General features: G+C 51.8%; 1 protein-coding gene across 9 annotated transcripts in view; it reads right to left on the reverse strand.

The window, feature by feature from the left end:
- Positions 1-2,754: 2,754 nt before the first annotated feature.
- Positions 2,755-12,438, reverse strand: part of MKNK1 (MAPK interacting serine/threonine kinase 1) — a 41,071-nt gene continuing 31,387 nt past the window's right edge. For 7 of the 9 annotated variants that reach the window (XM_045477219.1, XM_045477218.1, XM_045477222.1 and 4 more), the window contains 5 exons: positions 9,466-9,561; positions 7,713-7,907; positions 6,842-7,006; positions 5,371-5,414; positions 2,755-4,066 (listed from right to left, as the gene is read on the reverse strand). In XM_045477219.1, coding sequence (XP_045333175.1) covers positions 3,838-4,066; positions 5,371-5,414; positions 6,842-7,006; positions 7,713-7,907; positions 9,466-9,561 — 729 coding nt within the window. In that variant the 3' untranslated portion in view covers positions 2,755-3,837. The remainder of the gene's footprint in view (positions 4,067-5,370; positions 5,415-6,841; positions 7,007-7,712; positions 7,908-9,465; positions 9,562-12,438) is intronic. The other 2 variants (XM_045477226.1, XM_045477225.1) reach the window with 2 other exon arrangements.

Raw genomic sequence — 12,438 nt, forward strand, 5'->3', positions numbered from 1 at the left:
AATACAAGCCTGTCCTTGGGTGATGTGTTTCCTACAATAGGTAAGGAGATGGAGGTCCAAGTCACTAGAGACTGATCACCCCACCTGTATCCCACCCTGCGAGCATCAGAGCCCTCCTCGCTGAAGTCTGGGTCCCCCAGGCCTCTGGACTCGGGGGCTGTATAGGCAATGGATCATCTCTGTCTCTGGGCAAGGCTGGGGTTGGAGTGCCTGCCTCTGCTCCTTCTTTCCCAGAGGCACCAAGTCCAAGGCTGGCCTGGGGTGGGGAGGAAGAGTGGGTGGAAGGCCTCAGTGTGGTTTAGTTCTGTTTATTTTCCTTGAGAGGTGGGGACCCTGGAAAAGAGCATGATTAATGCACCGATCCCCTGGGGGACGGGCAGCTTTCCCAGACTGTTCAGAAGCTAAACTCCGGGGAAGTGGCTACCAAGGCAACTGCTACCATGGCAACAAGAGTGCCAGCCGTGGGGGGACCTTGCTCCTCGCTCCCCTCCAGACCTAAGCAGCTGGAGCAGTTGGCACGGGACCAGGGCACTGCTGTTCGTGGAACAGGGGCTTTGGGCCAGGAGGGAGGAGGGTGCCCCAGAGCTCAGGCAGGTGGACACCCACAGGGAGAAACACTTGGCCCCTATGCCCAGGGCCCAAACTAGGGGTCAGATAGGAGTCTTGCTAACTAGATTTGAGGCAGGAGACCTGAGGTCTAGGACATGCCGGCTGGCTGGGACCATCTTTCTCCTAAGGCCCAGTCCAAGCCTGAGCCCTAGAGCTAGGGGACTGGCCACCCCAGTTAAAGGCCTCAGAGCCCCCCTCAGTGTGTCTGCCATGTGTCTCTGCCCAGCAGAGCCAGGTACGTGGCCTGGGCCTCAGAAAGGGCAGGGACTTCCCAAGGCCACCCAGTGAACAGTAGCAGAAGGACTAGAACATAGGACCCCTGAAATCCCCAAACTCAGACTCTGCTCTGGGCACCACAGCAGCCCCTTGGGGACAGGGACCCCAGCCCCGAGGGGCAGAGAAGCCTGTCAGTAGGAGGACCCCACAAAGGGCTAGAAGCCAGACCCACCTGGAAAGCCCAGATCCGTCTCCACCCACACAAGCCAAGGAAAGGGGGAAAGCTCATCTCCATCACTGGCACCGAGTGGAATAATTCTGCCCTAGGAGATGGCAATAAAAACAACTACAACTATCACAGCCAACCTATGCTGCGTACTTGCTGCGTGTGCCTGGAACTGCTCTAACACTTTGTTAATCAATCCACAATTTCACAACAGCACCAAGAGGTAAGCAGCCCCAATTTTTGGTTGAAGAAACTGCCGCCCAGGGCAGGAACTTGCCCAGGGCACAAAGCTAGTTAAGTAGCAGGGCTGGGACTTGAGCCCCTGCAGTGCAGCTCTGGATCTCAAGTCTCTCTTGGGAGAATTCCATCTCTGTCTTCCTACCTATACAGCAAAGTAATTTTTTCCTTTCTCTGCTCAGTTCTAAGTCGGGTAACATAATGGTACTTTACCTCATGTGAAAATTAAATGAGATAATGCCTAGGACTTTCTCTGCAAGCAGCTGTTCCTTAGTAAGCACACAATAATGCCAGCAAAACCAAAGTAGGCACTAGCATTTAAAAGCAGAGCCGTGAAGGAGGAGAGGGGCCTCGCCGGTTGGACTGGGGTGGGGAGGCAGGCTTGTAGAGGGCACAGCACAGCCTGAGCAAAGGCCTGGAGGCACGAGAGCCAGCTGGAGCTACATGCAGCTTGGAGTCGGGGGCGCTCGGTCCAGGAAGCCCCTGGAAGTCCCATCCCAGCTGGCCAACCTGAAGGACTGACTGGGCTGGTGCTGGAGTTGGACAAAACTCATATCATGGCTCTAAGCCCCCAGGGACTGGGAGACTTTGGGCCCAAAGGCTCCGATTCTGCAGGCCTGTTTCTCTAGCCCATCTCACTTCAGGTAGAAGACAGGATGTGAGGGTGGTAACAGTTACTGGGAAGGGAAGACAGTCAACAGAAAGTACGTCAGCATCAACACGGAAGCACCCACACTGCAGGAGAGCCCCTAGAATGAGGAGCTTCCGATCCCATCACCCCTCTCTGCTCTCCATGGGGAGAAAATCTGCCAGCAGCACCTCATGCACTGCCCTGACCCCTCGGACCTCCCCCTTGCTGCCCCCTTCCCACCCCTGCCCTCTCCAGTGTGGCTCTGAGGATGACACGGGACGAAGCACAGGAAAGCCCTTTTGCACAATGGACACAAGAGCCATGGCTGTGAGGTGCCAGTTTTCTTTGTTCCAAGTCTGGCACAGTCCGGAGCACACAACACCCCCACAACAGATCCTTGAGAAAGGCTTAGTGCTGCTCCAGACAGATGGGAGCTTTGTTCCTGCCTGGGTGGGGTAGCTGGCCTGGGCACAGAGCACATCTAATAAAATACTTTTTGAAGACGGCTTGTGTAATGGTTACTGATGGGCACCTCTTCCGTCTGATGAGGAGACCCTAGGCGGCAAAGGCTGCTTCTCACTCATCTCTGGGTCCAGGCACAGAACAGGAGATTGACAAATGCTGATGAACTTCATTTCTTTGCGTAAAAAGGAAGAGCAATGATATCTCCTTCACCTTGTGTCGCGGGTCCAATGAGGGGCTAGATTGAGAGGTCCCAGATTGAGAGGTCCCACCAGGCGCACCTTCTCGGCACAGGGCTGGACTCGGCCCCTCTCCAGGAGGCCTGTCTCCTCAGGTTTACAGGGGCAGAAAGGACCATCAAGAAGGCCACAGCTAAAATTTAAAACAGTTTTATTAAAACAAGCACATTGTATAATAGCATCGTCGTTTTGTGTAAATGTCTTGTCTGACTTGTACAAATCGATTTTCTCTAGGTAGCTGCGCAGCCCAGCTTATCTGACGCCGGATGTGCCTTCACTCTCCGGCAGCAGGCACCCGCACCGCCTCCAATCTGGTGCCACGTCAGGTGCACGGCTCCTTCTAACTGCCCTGGACTGATGCTGCCCTCCAGCAGACACAGCCTCCAAGTCACGCATCATCTCAACAGCTTAAAACCAGTTAGAATAATAGGAAACAGCTGATTAAAACCTTTCACATGCATGGACGTTTGAGGAAGAGCGAGCCATTACGTGCTCTGGAAAATCCACGGGCTCGCAGTGGGAGTTGAAAGTCCCATCTTTGCTGGAAGTGCATGGTTAAAAAAAAAACATTTTTTTAAATGAAATAATACGGACTTCAGCAGCAATCCCAAACAAGGAAGGGGATGATAAATGAGGGACACGTTTTGGTCCCGGCAAAGAAAGATTATGTGCTTCTCCAGCGCTACAGACTGGAAGACTGATCTGGCCTCCTGAATGCAGAAGGCTCCCTGCCCTCTCCTGAAGTGAGGGGATGGCTTTGTTCAGCCAGGGGAGGACATCCGGAGGACAGAGGAAGGTGGAAGGACCAGCGGGGGCGGGGGGGGGGGGGGGGGGGGAGGGTGACAGTGCAAAGAGAAGAGAGAGCCTCTGTCAACTGCTGCTTCTCAAGGCTGGCTCCCTGAAGGCTGCAGCCCCAGCCGCCACTGCCGCCTGCTGCCCAGGAGAGCAGGCTGCATCCCGGATCCGCAGGCGGGTGAGCAGGTGGGCAGGAGCCCAGCAGAGATGTCCCTGCCGCAGGCGATTATGCAAAGTGACAAGTGATTGCTTTCCTTTTCAAAGACAACCCCTTTGGAAAGAGAGCTTTTTCCTTGAGGACTCTGGGGAAATGGGGGGTTGGGTGGCCTGGACGGAGCCACAGAGCAGCTCACTCTACTTGCTCTGCAGACTTTGGCCAAGCCCGGGCAGGCTGAGGTCCTGGAGGTTGTGGCTGGAGTGGGTCAGAGTGTGGTGGGAGTTGGACACAGTTCCAGGTCATCACTGCGGCCTGCCTGGGCCAGGGCCCTCCGCCGGGCCAGGCGTGACTTGCATGGAGGAGAAAGCCTCACGGAGCACAAGCCCTCAGCCAGGGACTCCTCTGCCAGCTCGTCTTCCTCACGCTGAGAAAGCTGGCGGTTAAGGGCGATGGCCTCAGCCGCGAAGAGTGTCAGGTCCATCGTGCTGCTATTTCTAGAGGGGTGGGCAGCACAGAGCAGAGGGAAGAGGGGCTCAGCGCCCTGGCTGGCTGCCTCCCAGACCCCCAGCAGCTTTTTTCTGGGTGGCTTCCCCCAGAAGTCATTCTTGCCTGGGTTCAGAATCTGATTTCACTGAGGCTGGAATGGCTTTGAGCCTCAACTACAGTCCTAAGACTTCAGAGTTGGGACAAATGCCCCCTTCTATTCAGAACACCCTCCTCTGAGCTCTCATGCTCCACACCCAGCTCTCCCAGAGGAAAGGCCCGGCACACGAAGTGCGCACCCATATATCCCCTCTCCCCTGTCAGGGCATAGAGCGCCAAGAGCAGGGGCTGTGCCTTTATGTCTGTGTCCCCAGGGCTCAGTTCAGGGCTAGCCTACAGCAGGCACCGTGGGTCTACCAAATACATCCTCTAAGGTGGACCAGAGGTTTGGAGCCTCAAGGCCCCTGGACACAGCTCTAGAGAATCAGGTAGGAACCAAGCTGGGCAGTAGCATTCTGGCTCACATGAATGGAGACTACAGTGGTGTAAGACCTCCCTGTGTGACTCCCAGAAACTGGTCATGAGGTTGGTTCCTGGAGGGGTCCCCACAACGTGGTAGCCCTGGTCCTTTGGGAATAGGGCAGTGCTCACTAGGAACATGACCTAGTGTTAAAAGGACTAGAGTCCAACAGATCCGGGTTCAAAGTCCAACTCCCAAGGCTACTGTGTGGCACTGAGTAAGTTACCATAGTCTCTCTGCTCTCAGTTTTCTCATCCACAATATGGGGGTAATAGGTAAACCTCTCTTTTAAATTTATCCTACAGATTAGGAATAGCATCTCTGCACAGCTCTTAGCAGCATATCTGGCACGTAGTATGTATTTACTTTCCAGTGGCCATTCCTATTGTGCCTAGTGGTGACAGAACAACCCGTCCCAGCACTTTACAGCACCTCCAGCCTGCTACTACAACCAGAGCAGCAGTAGGAAACCCTGGAGTGAAGAACCCACAGAGAAGGTCTTTGGACTGTAAATGGTGATTTCTAGTTAGGATGTGAGTGGATATGGAAACAGGTTTTTCTCCTGCAGAGAGGCCTTGAAGGAGCTGCAGGGCGGAGGAGGCCATCAGGTGGCAGAAGAGAAGAGGGGAAAGAGGAAGAGACTTGCAGAGTAGGCAGACTGGGGAGCCCTTCCAGGAGGAGGATACCTGAGCCTAGAGATGGGCTCCCTGTCCCCACCTCCATCCCAATGTGGCTGAAAGTTTGAGGGACAGTCAAAGCCAAAGAAGGGGCATCGGGTGTGGTTGGTGCATTTACCTCTGGAGGATTCGCGGCGTGGGGAGTCCCCTTTCTGGAGCTTGCTAGAATGGGAAGGACAGACGCGGGGGTAAGCACTGTTCCCTCCCTCAAGAGCTGCCCCTGCCCACCCCAGCACAGGGTGGGTACATTACTAGAGGCTCCTGGCCCAGCACAGAGACTTGGTCCAGCTTGCCTGTGGGGTCAGACCTTCCAAGGAGAGAGCAAGAAAGGCCCAGCTTGAACCCAGCTGCCTCTGCATGGAGAGCCACTCCCTGTGCCTGGCAGAGTCCTAACCTTCCTCCAAGACCCAGCCTGAGGGTCGCTTCCCCTGTGAAGGAAGCATTTATACTCCCACCCATGCCACCTCCCTCCCCCTGTCCCAAGCAGAGGCTGGATCCTTGTCCTTTTGATAAGCATTCGTTACACTATCACATCATTTATTCCTGTCTCCCTCTTCCCACTAGAACATGAAGACAGGGATTGGGTCTTGCTCATCCCAGGATTGCAGAATCTGGCATGGGGCAGGTGCTCAGTAAAGACAGCAACTCTTGGGTGGCTGGGAATTAGCCATTCAGAGATTCTTGGATTGGGTACCCCTGTAACATGGGGCTGGCAATGTTTGCTCCCTTCCACTGGCAGGGCCACTGAGGTTGGGTAGGGCCTGGCAGACCAATGACACAGTGAATCACAGGAGGTGTAGCAGACCCCTTAGAGGGGCCGATGTCAGGTACCATGACTAACTGAGGAGGACGGTTAAAAATGTCTCCTGGCAGGGGCGCCTGGGTGGCTCAGTCGGTTAAGCGGCTGACTTCAGCTCAGGTCATGATCTCATAGTTTTGTGAGTTCCAGCCCTGCATCGGGCTGTCTGCTGATGGCACAGAGCCCGCTGCAGATCCTCTGTCTCCCTCTCTCTCTGCCCCTTCCCTGCTCTAGCTCTCTAAAATATAAACAAACATTAAAAAAAATATTTTCTAGTAAAGACTTGGATCTTTAGTTTGGGGAAACCACCATCGTTGCCTTTTAGGCAAGCTGCACTCCAGGACCACATGGAGAACCTATGTGCCCCCAGTGCATCCTCACTGCAAGCAGGGTACCAAGGCCCTGCTTCTGGGCATTCCCAGCTAAAGATATGTCTGTATAAGGGGAGGGTACCACAGACCCCAAATGCCAATACCAGGCCGGTGTGCCTCTGCCAATGGTAGGATGCATGAGCCAAATCCCCCAGAGGCCTCTGTCCATTCCTGAGAGGCATGGGTCAGTTAGGAGCTTCATCTGAGGCCAAGATTAGAGCCAAGTCTATGACCAGTACGTGGCTCCTTCAGTGGCCAGTTCACTCCACATGTGCAGGGACTGAAGCTGCCGTATAGCCTCCCTCCAGCTGAAGTCAGCCACCTGGGCTGCTGTCCAGTACTGGCTCCTATAAAAGCTTCCTCATGGCCACACTCCAGGCCCGAGGAGGTGGATGGCCACCCTGCCCTGGGTTACTCACCCCCTGCACCCAGGGGTGCTGCAGAACTTGGGCGGCACTCAGTCTCTGCTTTGCATCTCGAACCAGGAGCTTGGAGATGAGGTCTTTGGCCTCGCTGGAGATGTGTGCCCAGTCCTTGTCAGGAAACTCATACTTGCCTTCCTGGATGCTCTCAAACAGCTTGTTCTAGGTAAAGAAGATTCCTCCTGAGGCCACACTACCAGGGAATAAGCAGGATGTGGCTGCCATTGATTTGGTCACCCCGGGTCCCGTTGACCTCAGCTGAAGCTGCAGCTCAGGGCTTGAGGATGCCACAGGCCAGGGCCCTCCCCGGCTCCCCCGTCCCCACTAAATCATCAGGCCATGCAGAATGCCCCTGGCGGGCACAGATGGCTAGGCCACCTGGGGGGCTAGGTGGGTGACACCTGGGGAAGACCAACTAGGGAACACAGCCCCAATTCCTTAGCCCTTCGTATGGGGCCCCCATAAATGGGTTCCTCGCAACCTGTCAGGTCTCACCTCCCCAACCCCCAACCTTACAATTCTACCCTCCTTCCCCATACACACGCTGCTGTTTCACACCTCCGTGTCTTTGCTGGCGCTGCTGCTTCTGCTTCTATTCTTTGCCCCTCTGTCCCTGGGCTAGACTCATGTTTTAAGACTCAGCTCAAGTATGGTCTTCTCTAACAATCCTCTGAGCTCCCAGCTGGGCTGAGTGCCCCACTGTCTCTCTCTCACCCTGTCACTGGCCCTTGGACAAAAGAGGGAAGGGGCACTATAGACCCCCTTCCAGAGCAGGAACAACCCTCAGCCCAGTCCTGCTGGGCATCCCACAAGCACGCTGACCCCCGCCCAGCAGGCCCTGTGCAGGGGGTACCGGTGCTGTGCTCACCTGGCACACCCTGCAGACCTCTCCCCGGTCCCAGCCACAGTCGGCCCCGCAGTGACCTACAAAGGGGGGGTAGCCACTCAGCATGATGTAGAGGACCACGCCCAGGCTCCACAGGTCACAGCGCTTGTCGTAAAAAGTGGCCTCGTCCCTGAAGACCTCCACCACCTCCGGGGCCATGTATTCTGCGGAACCACACTGTGGGGGCCAAGGTTGGGGAGGGGAAATGGCAGAGAAGGGAGAGGCTTAGTCACAGGGAGAGGAGATGGTGAAGAGCAGAATGAAATGGGACTTGAGCAAGAGGATGGGGTTGCGGAGCAAGAAGCTGTCAGGAAAGCCACCAGAGGGCTCGCCTGATGCCACCAAGGCACTTAGAAAAGCTGGGCCAACTGAACATTTGTAAATGGAATCCTAGCATTCCTCACGATCACATGACCAGTTCCAGGTCACTTATCTTTTTAGGTCCTTCTCCAGTAGGCAGAGGCTCCTGGTCAAGAAGCTGCAGGAGTCTCTCTGCCTCAGCTCTCTGCAGACAGTCACCTAATATACAGGCGCCTGGCTGTACCAGGGGCATGGCTCTGGGAGGGGGTCTGTGGACATGTAATCCCATAAGGCAAGGAGTTCTTCAGGTGAAGCCCTGCCAAGCTTCTCTGTCATTTTAGACCAAGGAGGAGTAAGAATTTAGAATTAAGAGTCCATCAAAGCTGGAACAGCTCTTAGAACAAATCCAACCTCCCTGCTTCTCCCATTTATAGATGGGAACACCAAGGACTAGGATGGGGCAGGGATTTGGTTCAAGCACATCAGTGGTAACCAAGTATAAGAATTCAGGATTCGTTCCTCCCATCCTTGCATGGAAAATGCTGATAAAAACAAAATGAATACTTTTTGCTCCCTTCTTCATTATTTCAGGCTCGCCAAGAGATACCTCCCTGGCCTCCAACACACACACAACTAATTACATGGGAAGATGGGAAATGGAGAAAGGACTTTCTGTTATTGGTAATTAGAGTTAATGACTTTGAGAACAAGGTAGTTCGGTGTAGTAGAAGCTAATATGGACACATTTCTAATAATGTTGATTAGAATAAGACACGAGCATACTGAAATGCATGTCTTAAAAAAGGGTATTAGGAAAATTCACTTACGAAGCATGCAAATCTCAAAAGCCTCACAATAATTGTAGTACATCAGGTGTGTACAAGAGACGTCTTAGGAAGGACAGCTCCCAGCTGCACATCTGGGCATGAAATGTGAAGTGAAGGAAGCCGCAGGATAACTCAGCCAAGTGATCCCATGTGCAGGGAGCCGGGACCTCTCGGTTTGTGCCACAGAGAGACCACACTCCTGTCCTCCATCACAGGGGGACGTGCCCAGATGCTGCCGGGCACAGCGGAACTCTCAGAGCCACCATGTGCCCATGTGCAAAGGGCTGGCCTGGGACAGCGTCTGTCTTTACCTGGGTCAGGAGTCAGGGCTCAGCCTGTTCTCATAGATACAATCTGTCCCGTCATTGGCAGAGGACCCACCCACACTGAAAGTTCTTTCATCAGCAGTTAAGCACTGGCAGGGTGGGGGGGGGGGGGTGGTGGCCCACTATGCAGTGGCCAGATGACAACTCAGGCAGATGGCAATGATGTAGATACACTCAGTTTTCCTTCCTTAGCCCCTGTTCTGCACTCCAGCTTTGGGTTGTGGGTACTCCAAATGACAGGAGCCCCGAAGGAGGTGGTACAGGGTGCCCAGCCATACATACTGGAGTGGTCAGCTCTGGTGTGGTTATGGGGGTGCAGGAGTTGTTCAGTTTCACCCCACTGCCCAAGTCAAAGTCACAGATTTTCACCGGAGACACCTGAAAAGGAAAGCCGAAAACAAGGTTACAAATATAAGAAACCCAAGGGCAGGAGGAGACCAGTGTGACTGTGACACACTTACCCCTCTCACTCCCTCCCCTCATGTAGGAGGGGGGGCCTCTCACTGGCTCACTCTTGCTCTTGCCCTCGGGGATGCATTCTCTCTCCCTCTCTCTTTCTCTGTCTCTCTGTCTCTATGTTTATATGGCCACCATGCTGAAGCCCAGCTTTATCTGTTAGGTCATGTTTGCTGTCCTTGGGTTAACTAGAAATCACCTGGGGATTTATCCTAAGGTGCCCTCTGCCCCACACCCTTCCTCGCTTCCTAAGGAAAAATGTGCACGCTATGTGGTGTCAGACTGCTGTGTACTTAGTAAAACAAGCAGGAAGCCTATGGAACTCTTGCCCACAAATGACAAATGACAAATGACAAATGATGGTACAGGTTGCAGAATCTGAGAAGTATGTATTCCTGAAAGACTCCTTGTGGCCTGTTCAGTGCAGGGTATGACCTCCGGTGTCTCAGGGTGACCAACTTGTCTTTGCTTGCTTGAGACTTTGTTGTTTGAGCACCGAAAGTTATGTATCCTGGGAAAGCCTACAGGCCCAAGCAGGCTGGGATGGCTGGTCACCCATACTGGATGTTGCCCCTGAAACCACAGACAGCATTAGTCATCTCTGGAGCCAACCGGGAGGGCACTTTGTGCGCAAGCAGGAGAGTGGCCTGCGTGGTGGAGGCAGCCCAGTGAGCCACTCCAAAATGCTGGTCTTGGGAGTCCCAGCTTTAGCCGTTTAACCTGCTAGGGAAGCCAGGACAGTCTCTCAACTTTTCTTCCTCCCTTCCTTTCTTTCCTTTCCCTTCCCTTCCTCCTTCTTCCCTTCTTCTCCTTCTTCTATTTTCCTTTCTTTTTCACTTAGCCTCTCTGTTTTTGTTGTGGTGGTGGTAAAATATGTAGAACAGAAAATAACCCAGTGGCAATAATTACATTCATACTGTTGTGCAACCATCACCAGTATCTGTTTCCAAAACTTTTCCATCATCCCAAACAGAAACCATTTGATAGTAATTCCCCATTCCCCCCTCTCCTTAGTAATGTCTAACCTACTTTCCGTCTGTATGAATTTGGCTATTTCAGATATTTCATGTAAGTAGAATCACACAGTATCTGTCTTTTTGTGTCTGGCTTATTTCACTTAGCATACTGTTTTCAACGTTCATCCATGATGTGGCATGGATCGGAACTTCATTCTGTTGTACGGCTGAACAACATACCATTGTATGGACAAGCCACGTTTTGTTTATCCATTTACCTGTTGTTGATGGACACTTGGGTTGTTTCCAGCTTTTGGCTATTGTGAATAATGCTCCAATGAACACTGATGTTCAAGTTCAAGCCTCTGTTTTCAATTCTTTTGGGTATTATACCCAGGTGTGGAATTGCTGAGTGGTGTGGCAATTCTGTGTTTAGCTTTTTGCGGAACCGCCAGAATGCCTTCCATGGTAGCAGCACTGTTTTACACTCCTACCTATTTTTTTCCTTCTTTTTAAAATTCTAACCATCCTAGTAGCTGCAAAGTGGTATCTAATTGTGGTTTCAATTAGCATTTCCCTAATGACTAAGGATGTTGAGCATCTTTTCATATGTATAATGGCCATTTGTATACTTTTTTGGGGGAGAAATTTGTATTCAAGTCCTTTGCCCATTTTTAAACTTGGGCTGTATTTCTGATGTCGAGGTTTAGAAGTTCTTTGTACATTTTGGATATTAAACTCCTATCAGATACATTATTTGCAAACACTCTCTCCCATTCTGTGGCTTATCATTTCATTTTCTTGATAATGTCTTTTGATGCTCAGTCATTCTTAGTTTTAGTTTTCAACCACAGAAAAGGGGCAACAATCCTGCACCATTAAGATCAGATGAAAGGATAAAAGACATGAAAGCATATTGTAAATCAGAGGCAACAGAGTGGTTTAGAACGCCTGTGGAGTTCTGGGGTGAGACCACCTTAGTTTTAATCTATACTATTTATCAGCTGAGTATAAGTGCCAGGCACAACGTAAGTACTCAAGAAATGTTAGCTAGGGTTATTACTAATAATCGTAATGGTAATAGTGACAAATCATAAAGTCTTCTGCCAGAGCCACTGACGGGAAGTCACAAGATCTTATCTGGGCTAACGTATTACTATCCCCACAAAAGAGCCGTAAGTAGCAGGCTGGCTCCCACGTTCACTCGAAGCCATTCCTGCTTGTGAGCTATCCCTTCAGTCAGACCAATATGTGTGTTCATATGTATACACTCTTATATGTACACAGAGCCATGAATGTGTGCCGACAGGGCCTCAGTCCCTCCAACAAACACAGAATTTGTCAAATTGATACATGCTTACAGAAGGGAAAACACTTCCATTTACTAGTAGGTTGAGGTAAAGTTTAAAGTATGTGGCATCTGTTCGACACCAAATGTAAGTGTTTTCTTATTAATGGGCACCTCTGGAAACAAAAACGGAAACAGAAACCCTTCTTAAGAACTTGCTTCCTAATTATCACTTCAAGTGGTGGACACTAGCTGGTGTGTGTACCGTAACACAAACATTTTTAGGCAGAGATTTGCTTCCCAGAAGATTGAGTTGTTGTTTATGACTCACATCAATTGCTCTAAAGACTGGACTAGAAAACATTCGTTCTGTGCAGGTCCCATGTATTTTATAAACTCTCAGGCTTAAGCCGATCACACTATTGATAAAGAGCAAGGAAGAGACAGGGAGGAAGCCAACTGGGAAGGCAGAAATGCCACACAGTAGGCATAACATTCTCACAGGTTCATAACAATCAGCTCAGGTTGGTATCCAAGGCCGATGGTGCTGCTAAC

Source organism: Leopardus geoffroyi, chromosome C1, assembly GCF_018350155.1.
Source record: "Leopardus geoffroyi isolate Oge1 chromosome C1, O.geoffroyi_Oge1_pat1.0, whole genome shotgun sequence".
NCBI lineage: Eukaryota > Metazoa > Chordata > Mammalia > Carnivora > Felidae > Leopardus > Leopardus geoffroyi.